Raw genomic sequence first — 20915 nt, forward strand, 5'->3', positions numbered from 1 at the left:
AACCAAACCAAAAGAGCCTCTCAACCTGCTTCTTTCCTACATCTCGATCTGTCCTTGAGTTTTGTCCGCTACATTTAGAGCTTCCTCAACATCTCTTGTGTTCTTTAAAAACTCAGAAAGGAGATGGGACATCTGGGCTATGGAGACAATGTGAACTTGTCTTCAGCTCATAATGCACAGGACACCTGTGTCCTCTCTTGGCCCCTCACAATGGCACAAGGCAAGACATTTTTCATTTTTGGCCTCAGGGTTAATGATCAGTAAGCAAGAAGCCTAGACATGATGGTTTCTGAGGCTCCTTTAGTTTCTACCTGATCACCTGTTAGGATCCTGTGAAAACAGGCCTTGCTGCCCTGGCTGCCCTGGCTGAATGCTCACAAGGTATTGGGTCTTACTGGGCCTCCCCACTTCTATTTTGAAATAGTTTCATGGGTTTCAGGCAAGGTTCACACTTATTGTGTTGCCAAGGATAAACTCGAACTTTTGATCCTCCATGCCTACCTCCCGAGTGCTGGGATTACAAGTGTGCCTGGTCTATGAAGTGCTGCAGGTTGGTCCTAGGGCTAACATACTAGACAAACATGCTACCTACCCAACTACATCCCCAGCCCCTAACTGTGGCTTTCCCAACAGTGCTACAAACCAAGACAGCTGATGTCCTGGGACATGGTGCTAGGGTTAGAAATTGCCTCTTGTCGGTCATGTATGTGTGTGTTTTCTGTCTAGATTCCGGAGTGAGGGGCCAGATGTGTGGATGTGTGAGGACCTCATTGGAGAATAAAGGTCTCTTCCTCAGCTTGAGCTTGCAATATGGGGTGAGGCAAGGAAAAATCACTGACAGTCATAGCTATTTCCTTTTGCATTTCCCTGGGCTCCCCTAAAGTAGGGCTGCATTCCTGAGAAAGCTCATTGTTGGGTGTCATGGGAAGGCAGGGAAAGGCAACTGACACAGAAGGGTAGCTGCCTAGAGAGTTCATTCTTCCATTACAGATGTGGGCAGAAGGGCTAGCCAGGGTGTAGATCTCACTTCCTAGCTACATGGCCTGGGGCAAACGACTCGGTCTCCCTGGGCCTTTGCTTCTCTTAATAACAAAACAAACAAACAAACAACCCAAGAAATCTACCTTATAGGATTATTTTGAGGGTGAAAAGGGATAATATGTGTGGAAGTGCTTGGTATGTGGTAGGTCCTATGGGTGTAACCTTAGCTACCATTTTCTCAATCCTTTGGAAAGGGGTGGATGCTGCTGTCCTGGTACCCAGGGAAGCAGGTGGGAGGCATGCAAGGGGTAAAGGCAAGATTCAGGTCTTAGTGGGAAGCATTGCCTGTCTGCTGAACAGTGAGGGCCTAGATATCTGGATCTAGTCTTTGGGGTGAGCAGCAGAAATAGCAGCCCTTCTTCTCCCCCTCTCACCCCTGACTGCTTAGATAGAGTGGCCTGTTTGCAGGTTCTGCAGCCTAAGGGTGAGCATGGGACCCTGGGAAGAGGCCCTAGTGACCAATAGAATAGGCCCCTGAGTCTGTAGACTGCTTCTCCACAGTGGCCTGGTCACTGGCGAACACTGGGTTGGTTGAGGCAGTACCCTTCAGTGTTGTCTCAGTCACCTGCAAGCAGAAGGGTTGGCATTGTCATGTCTGACACTGGGCAAGAACTTCCAACGTAACCCATTTGACAGAATCAGCAGTGGGGAAGCAGGGTGGGGTTGCCTGGTCATTAGGAAGGTAGAATAAGTCCCTGGGAACCCAGAACTTTGCATGCTCTCCAAGGGTAAACTGTAACCCACGTTATCTCCAGGCAAGGACTATTCTGCCCCAGAAGTGGACAAGTAGCAATGAATGGTGGGCATGTTGACAACAATGACTGACAGAGCTACCCACTTCCAGTTTTTTTCTTGTATGGGAAAGGGCTCGTGATTTGGGCGCACTAGAGAAGACCCCTGAGCTCCAACCAGCCCCAAATCTCCAGAGTTCATTCTTTGTTGAATCCTCTCTTGGATCCCATATACTAATGGAGGCCCACTGATCTTCTGGAGACCCTGGAGAGTCCCCAAGGTCCGGCAGTCCCCCTTGCCCTGCTTTCTTCACTTTTCAGCTTCTTCCCAAACTCACCTCCTCAAACTTCCTGGCTTTGTAGTGATCAGCCCCTTTGAGGAAATTGAGCAGGATGATGTCACAGAGAACAGTGCCCTGGAGGAAAAGGGGCAGTGTAAGCTCAAACAGTAGATTTGAGATGGGTGGAGCTCAAATGGCCTCTTCGTTGTCTAGCTCTTGGCTAGGACTACCTTCAGCAGACAGGTGTTGAAGCATTGTTGGGGGACGGGGCATGTAGGGGCTGAGTCTTGCAGACAGACCTGACTATGCAGCCCTTCTCAGAGAAGGTCCAGAAGCTCTGCAGGATCCTCTATGGCCTACTGATGTTTCGCTACCGAGAAACATCACTGGATCTCAGGCACGGAGGGAAAGATGGGAGAAGCTGAGGAAGCTAGGGGAAGGGTCTTGGGAGTGGCCTTTGTCCCCACCTTTTCCCAAGGTTCTATTCCTCAATAAGGCATCCTAGGACAGTGGAAACATGGAGTCTCTCCCTTCCTTCATGGTGAGAGGCAGGAATTTTTTTGTAAGTGGAATTACCTGAAAACAGGAAGGCCATCTCTGGAGGCCACAAGCCTTGGGAGGTAATATGGAGAAACGCCCAGACCAGTGCTACTCAGCAGCAGGTGTTGGAGGCCAGAGGGGGACCTTAGCTGAGCTGCTTAGTAGCACTGTGCCTGGCTTGGCCCCACCCTGATTGTCCTGGGAGGGCCTGGAAAGACTGATGAACTTACCACTCCCACAGAAGTGAAGGCCGCCACCGAGCTGATAATGGTGGGGATGATGTTGAACTTGCCAGCCTGTGTGTACAAAAGACCAAGGCGTATAGACAGAGGGCACAACAGGGAGAGCTGGGCTGACGTTCAATTTGGACTCCCCTCAGAGAGGCTGTGAGCCTGGAAAGGCTCTGGTGAGTCAAAGGGTTCCACCCGACATCGTATAGGGAGCTGATAGGGGATGTGGCCAGTTGGCCAGTGGAAGACCCTCATCTCCAGAGAGCCTCTTCAGGGCCCAAGTGCAGGCCTGAGAAGCTTCCCCTGCTCCCCTCATCCGATGGGTCCCAGGACTCACGTTCCCATATACCAGCACATCAAAGCGGATGCCAAAAGCCTTCAGGAGTGTGCGGTACTCGCTGCCGTTCTCCATCTTATAGTATTTGGCAAACCTGGAGGCCAGAGGTGAAAATGGGTCACTATCAAGGTTGTTAAGATGCCTGCCATAGTTCTTCCTGGACCGATATCATGGCAATTTCAACAAGCAGATTCCTGGGCCATAACAGAGTATATGGAATCTTTGTTGGTGAGAATTAAGACTCTCCTCCCTACTCCACCCCCTTTTTTCATTTTATTAATTATTTTATTTATTTACATTTCAAATGTTGCCAACCTTCCTGATCCTCCCTCCAAGAGTTCTTAACCCCATGCTCCCTCCCCTTTGCTAATGAGAGAGTGCTCTGTCAGCCACCCACACAATCCCACCTCACCCCACTAACATCCCCCTTCCCTGGAGCATCAATTTTGTACAGGATTAAACGCATCCTTTTCAACTGATGCCTGACAAGGCAGTCCTCTGCTACATATGTGTCGGGGGCCACAGAGCAGTGCATGCATGCTCTTTGGTTGGCAACATGGCCTCTGGGAGTTCTGAGGGGTCTGGTTAGTTGATACTGTTGTTCTTCCTATGGGGTTGCCATCCCCTTCAGCTTCTTCAGCCCTTCCAATAACTCTTCCATAGGGGTGCCTGACCTCAGTCCAATGGTTAGCTGTCTGCATCTGTCTCAGTCAGCTGCTGGTAAAGCCCCTTAGAGGAGAGCCATGCTAGGGTACTGCCACTCCCCTGGAGCTTGGTCCTTTGCCCAATCTTCCCGTTCCAAAGCCTGGCCAAATTTCACCCCTACTATGTTCTTTCTTTCCTGTCCTCCTGAGTTGCCTCGGATGGAAAACACCAGACAATCTTAGTTTAAAATCAGCAAATGACACAACCCCTGGGCACAGAATCTATCGTCCTAAACTCATCAACTATTCTATGTTGGAAATCTGGTGGCAGAGGTCACTGGGTCCAACAGTTCCTGGTCTACATTCTGCCTCTTCTCCTAGCCACCTTGCCATAAAAAAGGACTGTTTCTTTCTCCTGTGTCCCCTCTTCCTTTCTCAGACCCAGAAGGCCCACCTCCAAGACTCTCCTTTTAAAATAATTTCCCTACATCGCTTGTGTGTGCACATGTGTGTATGTGGTGTGTTTGTATATAACTGTGGGTGTGGATATCATGGCCTATGCGTGTGTAGCTTGAGGTCACCATCAGATGTCTTCTGTGATTATTTTCCACTATATCTTCTCAGACAGTGTTTCTTACTAAATCCAAAGCTCGTCAGGCTAGACTGGCTGGTTAAAGGCACCCTGGAAGCCTCTTATTTCTACCTTCCCAGCACTGGGATTGTAAAAACATGGGTGACTTTTAAGAAATCTGCTACCTAAACTTTGCTACACTGCTTCCTGATCAACAGAACTGTCTGGACTCGAGCTTCCCCCTCTGCAAAATGGGGGCACTTAGGATAAGTCCGCCAAGGAGACAGGGACAGCCTCAAAAGGCAGAAAGGAGACGGTTAGCCAGAGAGTGAGATCCAGAGGAAAAATGAAAGTGACCCAGTAGGGAGGCTGAATGAAGTAGAGCCAGTGAGCAGGAAGAAAGGAAGGCCTGGAGGTCAGGGAAGGGTGTGAGGAACGAGGCCATCTTTAACTCTGGTAAGTTATGTCTGGGTAGCACTGGTAGGTTATGTCTCCCACTGGGTAATGGTGGGAGCGTGCTACACAGGTCAAGGCAAAGCAGAATGAATGCCAGTTCACAGCAGCAGGAGGATGATGGAATGGACAGCAGGAAGGAGACTGTTTTTATATCCACAGTGAGACCCAAGAGCCCGGGACTCCAAGGAGACCTCCAGGGAGATCTCAAAGAAGTTAGGAAAAGAAGTATTTGAAATGGGTAGAAGACTTTAGAAACCTGTGGCTTTCAGGTTGGCTTAAGGGTCTGAGTAGACCACGACCATCTCAGCACCCACTAAATATAAAGCCCCAGAAATATGTGCAGAGTACCCCAGCTAACCTCATGAATAATACACTATCGTTGACCCATTTTATAGACTTGGAGACAGAAGAGCAGGTGACTTGCTGGAGTCTGATGACTTCTGATTCTATGATTCCACAGCCCAAACTTGGAATCCCTGAACCATCTGTCTTTAGCTGGCTGTTAAGGATACAGACACCCCGGACCAAGATCTCAGAACCCTTCCTAATTCTACATTCTCACACCACTAAGGAAGACAAGATCCTTATCACACAGATGTTGGTAACTGGGCATGGGGAATCGGGATGAATCACAGATATCTGAGGCAGGGCAGGGGTTGGGCCTGTGGTCCTGCAACCTCCATGCCCAGCCTATGTCTGCATCCGTGACAAATGCTCTGACATGGACTCAGAGAACAAGAAGTTGGCATCCTAGGCTCCATTGGTTAAATTTATCCCGGGAAGGAATGTGAAGGGAACAGGGAGAAAAATCAGAGCGGGCTTGGTTTCCTTCCAGCACCTGCCTTCCAAGAGGCAATAAGCGTGGTAAGATCATTATCTCACCAGCCACCCACCCTCAAGGATGCTTGGCAGGGAAGGCGTCTCTTCTTGCTGGGAGGGAGGAATTGCAGAGCTTAGAGAGGAGGGTCTAGGCTGTAGACGAGTGCAGCCCTAGAGTCCAGACTCTGCTCCAAGGAAGCCAATGGTGATCACAGAAGCCGTCCCATCCCTGTGACAGGGGATGGCTCAAGTCATAACGGCTTGGGGTAGCTTCTCTCTTGAGGTACACTTGGACCTTATTTCCTAGTCCCTCACACCTAGTTGGTGCTCCATCACTGGCTCTTCTAATAGAATGTGGAAGGAAGTAAGTCTTATTACTTGCTTTGGGGTAGTGTACCTTACCGGGCTAGGTTAATGAGGCAGTCCTGGAGGAGACTGAATCAAGATGGCAGCAGGCTAGAGCCCAGGATGACTGCATGGAGCTCTCCAACCTCACTGAGCCACAATGTTAAGCCACTGATGAGATGAGAAGACTGTTTCTTACAGCAGTTAGCAATACTTATCCTGACTGTTACATCCCCTGCCCCCACTGGTGTTATCACTGAGAAGACTGAGGCCCAATTAGAGCTTTTCCAAAGGACAAAGAATGAGTTAGAGTTGACAAGGACTAGATCAAAGGGGTCATTCCCAGGAAAAAGCTCTCTAAAAAGGTCTAAGAGCCAAGAGTGACAGTTGGCTCTCCTTAAACTAGCATTTTGTCCCTGAGCACATCACTCATCCTCCCTGAGACTTTTACCTTTACTGAAAACGTGTGTGTGTGTGTGTGTGTGTGTGTGTGTGTGTGTGTGTGTGTGTGTGTGTGTGTGTAAGCTGTGGAGAGAATGAGTTAAGAGTTAAGTTTCTTATCTCAAGGCCAAGATAAGCAATACTATCTACAGGCTGGCGAGATGGCTCAGCAGTTAAGAGCACACTGACTGCTCTTCAGAGGTCCTCAGTTCAATTCCCAGCAACCTTATGGTGGCTCCCAACCATCTATAATGAGATCTGATGCCTCTTCTGGTGTGTATGAAGACAGCTACAATGTACTCATGTTAATAAAATAATTAAATCTTTTAAAAAATCCATAAAAGTCAAAGCTGGAATTCCAATACAGTCCATCCCAGAGTCCACACTCTTAGCCAGCATTGCGGTTTGACTATGACTTGTCTCCCCTGAAATGCATGCTGGAACTGAATCTTTATGGTAAGAATACCACATTAAGAAGTGGTATTGAGGGCTGGAGTGGTGGCTCAGTGGTTAAGAACACTGACTGTTCTTCCAGAGGTCCTGAGTTCAATTCCTAGCAACCATATGGTGGCTCACAACCATCTGTAATGAAATCGATGCCCTCTTCTGGTGTGTCTGAAGACAGCTTCAATGCACTTATATATAAAAAGTAAATAAATCGGGGTTGGGGATTTGGTTCAGTGGTAGAGCGCTTGCTTAGCAAGCGCAAGGCCCTGGGTTCGATCCCCAGCTCCGAAAAAAAGAATAGGAAAAAAAAAAAAGTAAATAAATCTTTTTTAAAAAGTGGTATTGACAGGACCTTTAAGAAGTGATTAGACTCTACCCTCACGAGTCTCTGTGATCAATTAAGAAATGGGTTAAAGAGTTGTAGCAAGAGTGGACATGCTGGGGCTGGGGAGGTGGCTCAGCAATTAAGAGTACTTGCTCCTCATGGTTCCCAGCACCTACATGGTGGCTTACACTCGCTCCAGGAGATCTGACTCCCTCTTCTGACCTCCACAGATACCAAGCACTCACATGGTGTGTCATATATATATATATATATATATATATATATATATATATATATATATACACACACACACACACACACACACACACACACACACACACACGCACACAAAATACTAATAAATGTAAAATAAACTTAAAAAGAGAAGAGCTTGGCCAGGTCTTGAATTCTAGCATTCAGGAGGCAGAGGCAGGCAAATCTCTGTAAGTTTCAGACTAGCATGGTCTACATAGTGAGTTTCAAGACAGCCAGAACTATGTAGAGAGACCCCCATCTCAAAACAAACAAACAAACAAACAAACAAAACCAAAGAACAGAAGACAAACAAAACAAAAAGGGTAGGTACGCTGTGACAGCAGGTCTAGTGGGTCTCTTGAACGCTGCCTGACTGTCACTGTGGTACACTGTGCTGCTTCAGGACTCTGCCAGCAAGAAGACCATCTCCAGATGTGTCCCTTCTACCTTGGCTCAGAATCACAAGTTAAAATAAACCTCTTTTCTTTGTCCTTACCCAGCTACAGCATTGTTATTAGTAACAGAAAATAAGGCAGGACAGCAGAATTGTTCTCCTCCCCATCCGGTTTCTCTTAGGTCATGCCTTCTTTCAGTTCTGAAGCTAAAAGGATCAACTGCATTTGCTAGTGTCTGGGTACCTGGTATCCCTGAGTAGGGCAAGCATAGGAAGCTCAGGGGAGTCACTCAGTGGGACGAAGGACCCCAGACTCTTCATCTGACCACTGCTCCAGCCCATTCTGACGCCTCTAGTTTTGAATTTCTCAGCTAGGAAGTAGGGTTGATGACAAGGACACTCACTGCCACCTTGGCCTAGAGTTCAGGCCCTGCCAACGTGAACAGCTCTGTTTTCCACCACACACATCCTCCGTGCCATAGCACATGCCTGCCTTCCTGCAAGTCCAGAACATGCGCCACATAGACTCTGGAGGTCGGGCTCATGCGGTTTGCTGCTCTTTTCCTCTCTGCCCTGTGAATGCACATTTAGTCATTAGGGCCAGGTGCAGACAACCTGTCATGGTTTCAGTGGTCAAGAAATGCTTAGGGCACCTACTGCGTGCTAGGCACCCTGACACTCTGTGTGTGTGTGTGTGTGTGTGTGTGTGTGTGTGTGTGTGTGTGTGTGAGAGAGAGAGAGAGAGAGAGAGAGAGAGAGAGAGAGAGAGAGAGAGAGAGAGAAGAGTTATCAATCAGTCACATCATCCAAAACGGGACAGAGAAAAAGGCTGGGAAGCCTAGGTGTACCACTCCAAGAGAAGAGGCAGCAAAGACTCTTGGCCTAGACTTAGCTTCAGAAGGACATGGTGGTTTGGAGAAGCCGAGAGTGTGACTTGACTGGAGGGTAGAGATGAACTGAAGTGCTTGTGGATGGATCCACCCACTTTGGCTTAGATAGGATAACTAACTGTATATACAGCTTCCCAATTTCATTTTCAGTGACTGTACCCTTGTAGCTTGACCGCAGAGGAGTATTTACAGTACAGACAATGGCATTCTACACTCCAGAGAAGAGGCTTGCCAGTGCAGAGAACTGTAGTTGGGAAATGCCCCTGCCCTACTTGTCTAGGCCCTCTACTACAGAACTTGGACTCAGACACTTAGTCTGTGGGCTGTGAGGCTTATCTTACCCTCTATGTTTGTCTGATGGTCTGGTGATCACAGTGAAGGACTGAGGAAATGCTTGCTGGAAAAGTGAATTAATTTCTCAGATTCTTAACCCGGCAATGATTAACTTTCTCAGTGCTAGCCTCTGGGCATCCTTCTGCTGGCTGGGCTCCTCCAGATTCTCCTGATTTGGCAGATGGAGCTGGGATGGTGGTAACAACATGCTGTTTTCTCTCTCAAACAGAAAACACTGAGATCCGGCAGCTGGCTAGGTAGAAAGATAGATGCCACTGATGGGGGACATATGGGGAGGATCGAGGACATAATGTATGTGGAACACTTACACAAGCTCAGCCCAACCTAGAGGCTTTACTCGCATGACTACCTTTAGACTTCACAACAGCTCAGCAGGGTACTGATGGTCCTAGGTGGCCTAAGTAGACATAAGACAGTCCTAGGGTCTGAGTCCTTGCTTTACTACATACTTTATATGTATTTTATATGACCTTGGGAAGCCTACCCAACACACATCTACCCTGTCTATCTGCATATCAGTTTCCCTATCTGTAGAGACATCAGCATCTAGTGATTAAGGGGATAAATTGGGGTTGGGAGAGGGAAGGAAATATTTCAGCAGAGTCAAGAGAAGGAGAAAGAAGAGATAGATAACACTAGGGTTGGGGATGGAGAGATGGCTCAGTGGTTAAAAGCACCAGTTGTTCTTTCAGCGTTTGTTGAGTTCAATCCCTAGCACCCGTAGGGTGGCTCACGGCCATCTATAATGGGATCTGGTGCCCTCTTCTGTTATGCAGGTGTACATGCAGACAGAATATTCATAAAATACATAAATAACAGTAAGGGTGTTTTTAAAAAGCTATAGGGAAACACATTGTTTTATAAGCTTACTTAAAAATATATAACGTTAATAAGTATGTTAAATGGAGCAATAATGTTTCCCACAAGAGTCATAGACTATCTAATAAAAATCCCGGTGCTAGCTATGAGAAACCTCACTCTGAGTTGCAGGTCAGGAGAGCCCAAGAGGTTCTTGTCATTGCCCTTGGTGTCTTCTAGTGTGAAGACTAGAATGTGAAAGTATGACCCTAGCACTCTTCATGCACGGAACTCGGAAGAATTCATCTGGAAGTGACCTGAAGCCTTCTTCCTGAGGACTTGCTCTCATGGTATCTGAAGGTGTTACGCAAGCTGCCAAAGAAGGAAGGATCTACCCAGCTGTAATGCTTATGAATCACAATAATGACCAGCATAGCAAGCTACCCCTAAAAGCGCAGTAGTGGTACTTATAGCTCGGTAGTAACCAACAGCTGTCTAATTGGACTTAAGGCTTGCTGAGAACCTACCCAGAGCTAGTGAGGTCATAGATTTTAGAGAAGCACCGATTTCTGCCACTTTCCTAAGATGATATAATTCCTAACTGTATTCTAAATACTAATCCTTATGCTTAAAGATAAGAGTAGCTCTCACCTCTCCTCAAAGCATCTTTTTGTAGCAGATGGGGACCATTACAGAAAGTCACAACTAGTCTGAATGCAGAGAATGGCTGACTGTGGGGTGCCCAGCCCCAACTGATGCCTTTACAACACAACCATTTTGTACACCTAAGGTTCAGAGAACATCATGGAAGAGGAGGGGTATGTGGAAAGATTGTAAGAACCAGAGGACCTCCTTCTGTTAGATAGGGTTTTCTAGACAAATCGGGAAGATGTACCCAAAAACCACACAGTATCATTGTCTAAACAGGACCTGCATGATGACATCAGTGGACATGTCATGTCAACGGGGGAGATTTCACAAGGCCTCACTCCTAGATGAAGGACTACAGGTAATCAATGGCTCAATGGCTGCTGAGAGAGGAAGAATCGATTTTCTCCAGGAGTTAGTTCTTTGATATGTGGGTCAATTCTAAGTTGTCATTCCTAAACATGTACGTAATAAGAGCAACACTAAATAGATTCAGTAGGGTGTGTGTGTGTGTGTGTGTGTGTGTGTGTGTGTGTGTGTGTGTGTGTGTGTGTAGCCTGTTTTATTTTTCCTTTTGGTACAGGCTCTTGCTATGTAGCTTGATTGACCTGCAACTCTCTCTAACAAAGACTGTTGTAGCAACCTTCATGCCCCTGCTGCCAAAGTCCTGAGATCACAGGTTGTATAGCACCATGCCCAAACTCTATGTTTGATTTTGCAAGCCCCAGAAAAGCACAACTCTCAGGTAAGGGGCACGGTTGAGATCTGAACTCAGGCCGCTCAAATGCTGTCTACTAATTCCCTAAGTTAGAAAACGAACTTTGACTTCAGTCCCAGGAAGCAAGAAGTGTGTTAAGTAGGTGCTTCCAACAGCGTCTCAGCTGTCAAGAAAAGCACACCATGGCTCTGACCTGATGATGCTAAAGTATTAGAGGAGAGGCAGTGCTCGAGCAGCTGCCAGTGCTGACCTGAGAAAGGGAAGAGGAAGAAGAAGAGAGGAGACAGGGTTGGAGTTGTTTGGGATGAGAGACATCACTACCCGGCCTACCTAGCTCTCTTGCCCTCTGGTTTCTGGAGATTTGGTTAATGCAAGGCACTGGCTGGGGACCAGAAAGGCAAGCAGGAGAAAAGGTGGATATTTATTCTGCTTCCTGCCTCCAAGTCCCATCTTGGTTTTGCTAGTGACTGTGCCTGTTTGTGCCTGTTGTGCTGAGAATGTCAAAGATTCTTGTTTAAATCTAGACGCCCATTTCTCCCACAACGACCACAAATTTAGGGTGGTAATGACTTCCAGTTTTCCTACCTATCTGCCTCGGCTCCCATGTTGGTTCCTTGGGCATACATTTCTTCCTAAGCCCTAGCTGAATGTGCTTTCTTACTGAGACCTTCATAGAGACACCTGTTCTGTCACCAGACAGAACATCCTTATCTTACGCTGGACCAAATTGAGCCATTCTGAGGCCTGACAGTACTGAGATGCTTTATACGTGTCCCCTTGTGCCATTAGCAGGAACAGATAAAGGATGAGTGAGTACAAACGTCAATTGCTGTAATAAATCATGTGTCAGAAGTGCTTCTGTGGGGTGGGGTTGAAGCTCCGTCCCAATGTGACAGGGCTATAAATAACTGCACACTTCAGCAGCCCCAGCTTCCAAAGTCCTTCCCTGGCCACGCCCCTAGACACCTATGTGTGTTAATTTAGGCTCTCAGAGTTTACAAAGGCTTTACCGCCCATTTTACAGAAATGGAAACAGGTTTACAGAAGGGATTAGACTTGCTTTCAATCACACTAAGTGTCCCTGGCTTTAATCCTTCCATACCCTGGGCTCTAACTAGCTCACCTTTGTTTCATGTTGATGATGATGATGATGATGATGATGATGATGATGATGATGGTGACAACTATTACTACTAAAATAGGTTCTCACTATATAAGCCTAGCCTGCCCTAGTTGGCCTGGAGCTCACTATGTAGACCAAGATGGCTCACAGCTCACAGAGATCTATTTGCATGCCTCTGCATCCTGAGTGCTAGGTTTAAAGGTAAGGATTGACTCTTCCTTTTGCTTTGTTAGTATCCTGTAGTCCAGTCTGGTCTCAAAGTCAATATGAAGCTAAGAATAATCTTGAGTTTAGGATCCTCCTGCCCCAGTCTCCCAAATGCTCAGATTACAGGTGGGCACCACCATGACTGGTTTTGTTCTGGATTGGACAGCAGAAACCAGGGCCTCGTGTATACTAAGCAAAACAGTCTACAACTGAGCTGCACCCCCCTTCATTTTAGTTATTCTTAGCTTAATTATTCTTAGTCATCCCTCAGTACTCCCAAAAGGTTGATTCTAGAAGCCCTATAGACACCAAAACCACTTTATGTAAGACTCAAGCCCTTTATATAAATTCACATAGTGTTTCTCTATAAACTCTGCCCATTGCTCTGCCTGTGTTAGATCCTCCCTAGAATACGTATAATGAATTCCTAAGGAAGTGCACATTTTGTGCAAATAGTGGTCCAGCTGTATTGTTTAGGGTATAAGAAGGAAACAAAACCTGTTCTTCTTTGGGGGCAGGTATAATTGCTTCCTCAAATTTCTTTGATCTACGTTTGATAGTGTCCACAGATGTAGAACCCACAGCTAAGGAGAGCTGCCTGCATTTTTTTTTTTTTGTATAAACAGTTTTGCTATTTGGGTTCAGGTTTCTCATTCCCTTGATCACAGACACTGGCCTCTTTCAACTCTCTGTCCACCACGAAGCTCAGCATGTGATAGAACTAGAAGCTGAAAGAGACCTTCAAAGTCATCCTGTCATTATCCGTAAGAGTTCTCACTCCTGAGGCCTGAACACTCCTGTGCAAGGAAGCAGGCAGCCAGATTTATCTTTGAGTAGTGCCAGCCATTACAAGGGCTTCCCCATGCTGAGCTGACATTCAGCAATGTTTGCTGAATGGAGCAGGGTTTTTTTATCACGGTGCACAAATCCCTTGGAAGCACTCATATATCTGTTTAGAAATGATTTGTCCTCCCATAGAGTGGTGGAAACTCCTTTCTAAAGCAGGACCCAAAACTGTTAAACCAGCAGGAAAAACAGCAACAAACATGCGGGATCCGGGTTTGACTTGGGAAGGAAAAGTTGGGCCTGGAGTTTGGGTTTCTCTGTGAAGGAGGTGCTGTTCTCAGCAAAGCTTTGCCTGCTGGGGAGTCATTTTGCCAGCTGAAATACACTTACAGTTGATTCTGTACCGATAGGAAAATATCGCCTGGCAGTCTCTTTGCATCTGGGACTGGGGCCACATCCTTAGAGGCTGCTGGGACTCCTCCCCTGAGAGACAGGCCCAATGCCAAGTTTATTTACCTAGAGTCTAGGGACCTGATTAATTGCAGAAGCAGCCATTTAAAAAGTCTGCTGTTGGTTTTTAAAAAAAACACGGTACTAGCTGGCTGGCGTGGCCCATACCTGTCATCCAGGCATCAGGAATGTAGGAGGATTACAGTGAGTTAGAAGCTAGCCTGGGGGGCGGGGTTGGGGATTTAGCTCAGTGGTAGAGCGCTTGCCTAGGAAGCGCAAGACCCTGGGTTCGGTCCCCAGCTCCAAAAAAAAAAAAAAAAAAAAAAAAAAAAAAAAAAAGCTAGCCTGGGTCACATAATGAGCTGCAGGCTAGCCTGGGCCACATGGGTAAGCAGGGGTTGGGAGACAACCTTACTGGTCCTATTTCTCTTACCTGTGGCTGCAAGGTCCTATTTCTCTTACCTGTGGCTGCAAGTGCAGGCTGTGAGGCCAGGCTGCCAGCCTTTGAATACCTTCTCTGGCACGATATAAGGTATGTGGCCTAGGCCAGATAGATGAGACCCCCCCTTAGCTCCTTGGTCAGCACCTAACAAGCTTTCTATCCTATTTTCTATTAACAACATCAGTTGCTGTGCTGACAGGATAGACACGCACATTAGAAAGGTCTGTACCCACCAAGGACCACTGGCCCTTCATTGATATCTCAGGACGGTGAGGGAGGAAAAGGCTCATGGGGACTGCAGGCACCCCATGGAAGAGGCCTTCCCACAGTCTGGTTTTCTGTGAAAATGACTGAATGTGCCTTTAAAACACATATTCTGTGGTGTTTGGAAGGAGGGAAAATCCAGACTGTAGAGAGAGCGATGAAAGCCAGGGCCCACTTCAGCTGTCTCTGTCAGTTGGCCGAGGAGCTTGGTGATCTGCATGTGATATGGAAGCGGAACCAGGCCAAATCTGAGCTTCATGAAAGCTGCTGTGGGTGCGTTTCCAACATAGAGCGCCTGCTGGAAACACCTAGCACACGAGGAATATCTAGCAGACACCAAGAGAGGAAATCCAAAATCGAGCTGCCTTTTAGTAGCAATGCTGTCTTAGGAACTCTCAGAGGGAAACTGAGAAATCAGACAACATTAAAAGTGCTTCCGTGGGGCTGGGGATTTAGCTCAGCGGTAGAGCGCTTACCTAGGAAGCGCAAGGCCCTGGGTTCGGTCCCCAGCTCCGGAAAAAAAAAAAAAAAAAAAAAAGTGCTTCCGTTTGTAGATGGAGCTTGGGAACTCTTATGGGAGAATAGAAGGAAGGATTGCGGGCCCCAAACGGGATAGGATGACCAACAGAGTCAACTAACCTGGACCCTTGGGGCTCTCAGAGACTGAACCAACCAAAGAACTTACACGGGCTGGACCCAGGACTCTCCTCACATATATAGCAGATGTGCAGCTTGGTCTTTATGTGGGTCCTGAGCAACTGGAGCGGAGGCTGTCCCAAAAGCTGTTGCCTGTAAATGGGATGTGTTCTTCTAGCTGGGCTGCCTTGACTGACCTCAGTGGGAGAGGATGCACCTAACCTCGAAGAGACATGATGTGCCAGGGTGGGGGGATATCCAGAGGGCCCCAACCTCTTAGAGGAGGAGAGGGAGGGTGGGGGAGGACTTTGGGAGGAGTGACCAGGAGGGGGGCAGTGAACTTGATGTAAAGTGAATAAAAATAAGATTGAGTAACATACTAAAATTCTTTAATAAAGGTTGAGGAGTTTTTAAAAAGTACTTCTGGTTTTCCCCCTAGCAATCAGCACTGCTCTATATTTGTGTGTTGTTAGAAGAAATGAAGACAGACCAGGCCTCTGACTTTGAGCCTTGGCAAAGGTGGATCTTTTTTTTTTTTTTTTTTTTTTTTTTTTTGGTTTTGTCCTCTTTTATTATTATTATTATTAACTTAAGTATTTTTATTTACATTTCGAGTGTTATTCCCTTTCCCAGTTTCGGGCCAACATCCCCTAACCCTCCCAGGTGGATCATTTCTAACACGTTTCAAAACCTTTCTGCGTGGGAGGGTGTGGGGATCTGTGAATGAGGTCAAAAGCACAGGTGTGAAGAAAGGGTTTCACAGACTCCCCCGTTAAGGGCTCTTAACACAATGACCAGAGGTGAGCTCCTGAGGTCTTCGAAGACATGGAATTTTAGGTAGCACATGTACAAATGTATAAGGGACTGGAATGACCCACCCACCCCCATCTAGGGTGCTAACTTCCGGTGAGGGTAACAGGACTGTATGAGAGAAAAAGAGCCCATGTCCCTAGTTCCTGTGGGTCTTATATTTGCAGACAAGTATCTTTTAAAGACATGCTAGGAACTGACCTCAGAACTAGGGCCTTGGACATGCTAAGAAAGTGGTCTACCACTGAGCTATGTCTCTTGCCTAAAAAAAATACCTTTTAAGAAAATGTGTATTTGGATGCTGGAGAGCTGGCTCAGTAGTTAAGAGAACTGGCTGCTCTTCTAGAGGTCCTGAGTTCAATTCCCAGCAACCATATGGTGGCTCACAACCATTTGTAATAGAATCGGATGCCCTCTTCTGGTGTGTCTGAAGACAGCAACAGTGTGGGGGAGGGAGAGACCTGAGTGGGAAAAGGGACAGGGAGGGGAAGAGGGGAACATGATCAGGTATTGGGTGTGGGGAACAGGACTGAAGCCCTTGGGTCAGCAGAAAGATTGGAAACAGGCAACCTTGGGAGGTAGGAGTTGGAGGCACCCTCTAGAATGTACCAGAGACCTGGGAGGTGAGAGACTCTCAGGACTCAAAGGGAGGGACCTTACATGAAATGCCCTACAGTAGGGAGAGGGAACTTGTAGAGCTCACCTCTAGTAGAAAGACAGGGCATCAAGTGGAGGGATGGGGTTTTTATCCCACAGTCAAAAATTCTGACCCAGAATTGTTCCTGTCTGAAAGAACTGCAGGGACAAAAGTGGAGACGAGCCTGAGGAAAAGGAGGTACAGTGACAGCCCCAAAGTGGGATTCAGCTCAAGGGGAGGCCCCAAGGCCTGAGACTGTTATTGATGCTATAGTGTGCTCACAAAAAGGGGCCTGTCATGACTGCCCTCTGAAAGACCCAACAAGCGGCCGAAAGAGTCAGAAGCAGATGTTTACACCCAATCAATGAACGGAAGCTGCTGACCCTGTGGTTGAATTAGGGAAAAACTGGAAGAAGCTGAGGAGGAGGGCAATCCTATAAGATCAGAAGTCTCAACTAACCTGGATCCCTGAGATCTCTCAGACACTGAGCCACCAACCAGGCAGCATAAACCAGCTGATATGAGGCCCCCAACAGAGGACTGCTGGGTCTGAACTTGGTCAGAGAAGGTGCACCTAGCTGTCAAGAGATTGGAGGCCCCAGGGAATGGAGAGGTCTGGTGGAGTGAGGGTGGGGAGGTGGGGACAGCCTCATGGAGATGGGAAGTGGCAGTGGGAGTGGGAGGAGGTATGAGATGTGGAACAGTCAGAGGGTCCAGGAGGGGGATAAAGTCTGGACTGAAAAAAAAAAAGATTAAATAAAAAAAATGGAAAAATTTCTTAAAAGAAAATGTCTATTTCTAGATAAAATGGCTTTTTAAAAAATTGCTTATGTCTGTGAGTGCCTGTTCTTTTACTGGGCAATGGTTCACACTTTTAGCAATGGCATAAAAAGATTAGTGACCTCCACATGGTAGTAGAGAGATTTGGACTGGATCTCACATGTGCCTCCTGGTTCAAGCTTCTCCCTGCCTTTGTGCATTTGTCTCTATTCTGGCTGCTGGTGGGGTTTCCCTCTCCTCACATGCCATGACTCTGTAGCTCTAGCCACTACCTTCTGCCCTCTGCCCTGCAGACCTATGTCCTATTACTATCCTTGGGCCCTGTGATTTCCCTGCACTCTGCCCACACTTTCAAATCAGCCCCTTTATTAAGCTCTCCTTGAATTACCCAATTTGAGACAGCCATCTGCTTCCCACTGAGTCCCTGATAGATACAGTGTTATAAATCTGTCATTAAATCATCAATGCCTTTACACACACACACACACACACACACACACACACACACACACACACGCTGACTTGCTCTCACTCAGCCTTAAACATTCAATGACTAACAAACACATGTGTGCTCCCACAAGCTCACCATGCTCACATACTCACAACAACGAGCCCAGTTTAAAATCCTGTACTGGTGAATTGAGTGTCTACCTGAGCGGCAAGGCTCACCTCTCAGTCTTGTGTCTAAGCTACAGGATGCCACCTCCAGGGGGTCTTTTATCTGCATTGTTGAGCTGCTAGTTTTTATTTTTAGATACAGCTGCACTTTGTCCACCACAAATCCAGACAACCCTAGCAACTGCACTCTCAATATGCTTGGAAAAAAGCTTCAAAAACATGATGTTAAGGAATAATTAGAATATTTACCTATGGGGAATAGTCAGATTTAGGAGTGGAAAATTCCACCAAATTGCAGGGGGAGAAAGAACAAAAGCCTTTAGTGAACATACACAAATTAATATAGATGGATAATATTGATGGATAGAACCAAACAGATTAGGTTAAGAATTGAAGGGAGATGCACCCCAAGGTTACTTTTTCAGTAACTGGACCTGACTTATTACTAACCTTATGAAGTAACCTGTGTTTAGGATTATGTCTTAGGAAGACAGAAGTGGGAGCCCGGATAGAATGACCTCTTAGCCTATACTAAGTTGCTCTCATGATCTTAGACAAATCAGTTCCCCTTCAGAGCTTCTGTTTCCTCTCTGAGAGGGGACAGCTTTGTCTGGAAGTACCCAACGGATCTTTAACACCTAGACAATCTCGAAAATCAATGATTCTGCAAGCAAAGAGCTACAGAAAGTGGGGAGGCAGGGGCATGGAAATGAGCTGCAGACGTAATTAGTGATGGAAGTACAGGTCTCTAGCTGCCTCTGGGTATCAGATGTGCTGCTTATAGCAAGGCCAATCTAGTCTGAATAATTTCACTCTCTCCGGAGCGAAAGGCAACAATAGAGTGGTGAGGAGTCTGGCCTCTGTTGGAAGGAGAGACAAATGAACTTGTTTGGGAGGGAGGCAAAAGGCCAGGCTGTGAACTGTGCTGCTGGCGTCTGTTGGTATTTTCGGTTCCCTAGAACTTGGGTTCTCTATTTTTCAGCAGGGTGGAAAGTACCAACCAGCTATACATGCCTCGCTGAGGATTAACGACTGTGAGTGTCCCTAAGCTTTCCTGGTTGTGGTAGAGATCAGTCAAGAATATTTATTCACTTCCAGGTCTCCCAATGTACTAGATGTGGTACACTGGCGGTGAAAACGCAATAAGCCCGTGCTCATTAGTACAGTGGGAGGATGGTAGCATCTAGCTTCGACAGTGGGTTGAGGAATAATTGGCCAAAGCATGCAGAATGCTGTGCACTTGGGGTGATGAGTGTCAGTCCTACTGATAAGTAGCTTTGTGAGATTTAAACAACAGAATAAGATCACCGAGTCATTGAAAACATAATGTGTGCCTCTTACCTGAACATTGAGAAAGATGCCTTTGTGGCCTTTGGCCTTGACTGTCAGTGTATCTACTGCTGTGTGAGAGTGGTGGTGGGGACCAGGTGGAGGGGGGTGATAGCATGTAGGCTGAGTGCTGTTAGGCATGCATGCCAGATGTCTCCTGATAGCACTTTTCTTTGGACTCTCGGGGAACTTTACCCAGGTTCCAACTGGGTAGTTTTGGCTCCTTTGTACATCTGGCTCTGCTAAGAGAATAAGTTTTTGGGATCCTCAGAAGAGCCCATACCTCTCAGGTGGATTCCCTAGATCCTGAGTATTATACTGACAGAGTCCTTGGAGATCCTCCTTTTAGTCTTGTCCAAATAAACAATCTAACCAAATTTCTTTATTTTGAGGCAGGGACTCATAAAGCCTAGGCTGACCTTGAACTCCCAATGCAACCAAGGATGACCTTGAACTGATCTTGCTTCCACTTTCTGAGTGCTGTGGTTACACACATGCCACCCTTCCTGGCTTTAGGTTTTGTGCAGTTTCTTGAGCTGAGGATGGGACTCTAGCTTCTTGCATGCTAGGCACACACTCTACCAACTCACATCTCTATACCCTCAGTCAAAGCTTATTTAGAACTAAGTATATCTCAGTCCTATTGTTCCTAGTTAGGGCACAGTCACTGCATAATTAACTGGAGATGTAGAACTCCAAAGCAGCTCTTCTTCAACTGAAAGGTCTTACTCCAACCTGTATGATACCAGTAGTTAGGGTCTTCATCACAATCATGGTGTTCATAGGCCTTCCTCCAAATGAGCCACTTGAAGGACTGAAGACCTTCTAATGGCCAAAGGGGAGTCATAAGCGTGGAAACTTGTATTTTAGATTGAGAATTTTATTAAAATATATCACTATTTTTAAGCCACCATACAAATATCCTTTGTATTGATCTCAGTGTGATGAACTGACTGAATAAATATGCCAATTTCTTCCAGTGAGCCAAACAGTATTTTTAACCTACTTTAAAATATGTGTTGTTTCCTATGGTTTTTTAAACTCTGGAGTTGATTATGAAAGCAATTTCAGTTTTTAAAATTCTTCTTACCAGAGAACATACATATATATTTTAAACTATCAAATGTAAAACTTAATGGAAAGGGCCATTATTTCTTAAAGTTGTGAAGTCAAGTGAAAAAAGAGAGCTGGTTATTGTGATGGTTAATCTTGATTGTCAACTTGGTTAGCTCTAAAATACCCAGGAGACCAACTTATGGGCATGACTTTGAGGTCTTTTCCAAAGAGATTTAACTGAGGAGTAAAGATCAACCCTGAGTTTGGACAGTACCATTACATAGGCTATGGTTGTTCACCAAGGAAAAAGGAAAAAGCAACTGGGACCAGCATTCACCTCCCTCTGCTTCCTGACTGAGGCTACAATGTGGCCTGTCACTTCACACTCCTGCCATGCTTTTATTGTCACTGTGAACTAAGACCTTCAAACCATGAGCCAAAATAAAGCCTTCCTTCCTCAGCTGCTTTTGTCGGGTATTTTGTCACAGAAATTAGGAAAGGAATTAATGCAG

General features: G+C 46.4%; 1 protein-coding gene across 1 annotated transcript in view; it reads right to left on the reverse strand.

Moving 5' to 3' along the window:
* Positions 1-957: 957 nt before the first annotated feature.
* Positions 958-20915, reverse strand: part of P2rx3 (purinergic receptor P2X 3) — a 40120-nt gene continuing 20162 nt past the window's right edge. The window contains exons 10-13 of the mRNA XM_032901983.1: positions 3161-3254; positions 2824-2889; positions 2111-2188; positions 958-1606 (exon numbers count right to left, since the gene is read on the reverse strand). Coding sequence (XP_032757874.1) covers positions 1493-1606; positions 2111-2188; positions 2824-2889; positions 3161-3254 — 352 coding nt within the window. The 3' untranslated portion in view covers positions 958-1492. The remainder of the gene's footprint in view (positions 1607-2110; positions 2189-2823; positions 2890-3160; positions 3255-20915) is intronic.

The sequence above is a fragment of the Rattus rattus genome, chromosome 5 (assembly GCF_011064425.1).
Source record: "Rattus rattus isolate New Zealand chromosome 5, Rrattus_CSIRO_v1, whole genome shotgun sequence".
NCBI lineage: Eukaryota > Metazoa > Chordata > Mammalia > Rodentia > Muridae > Rattus > Rattus rattus.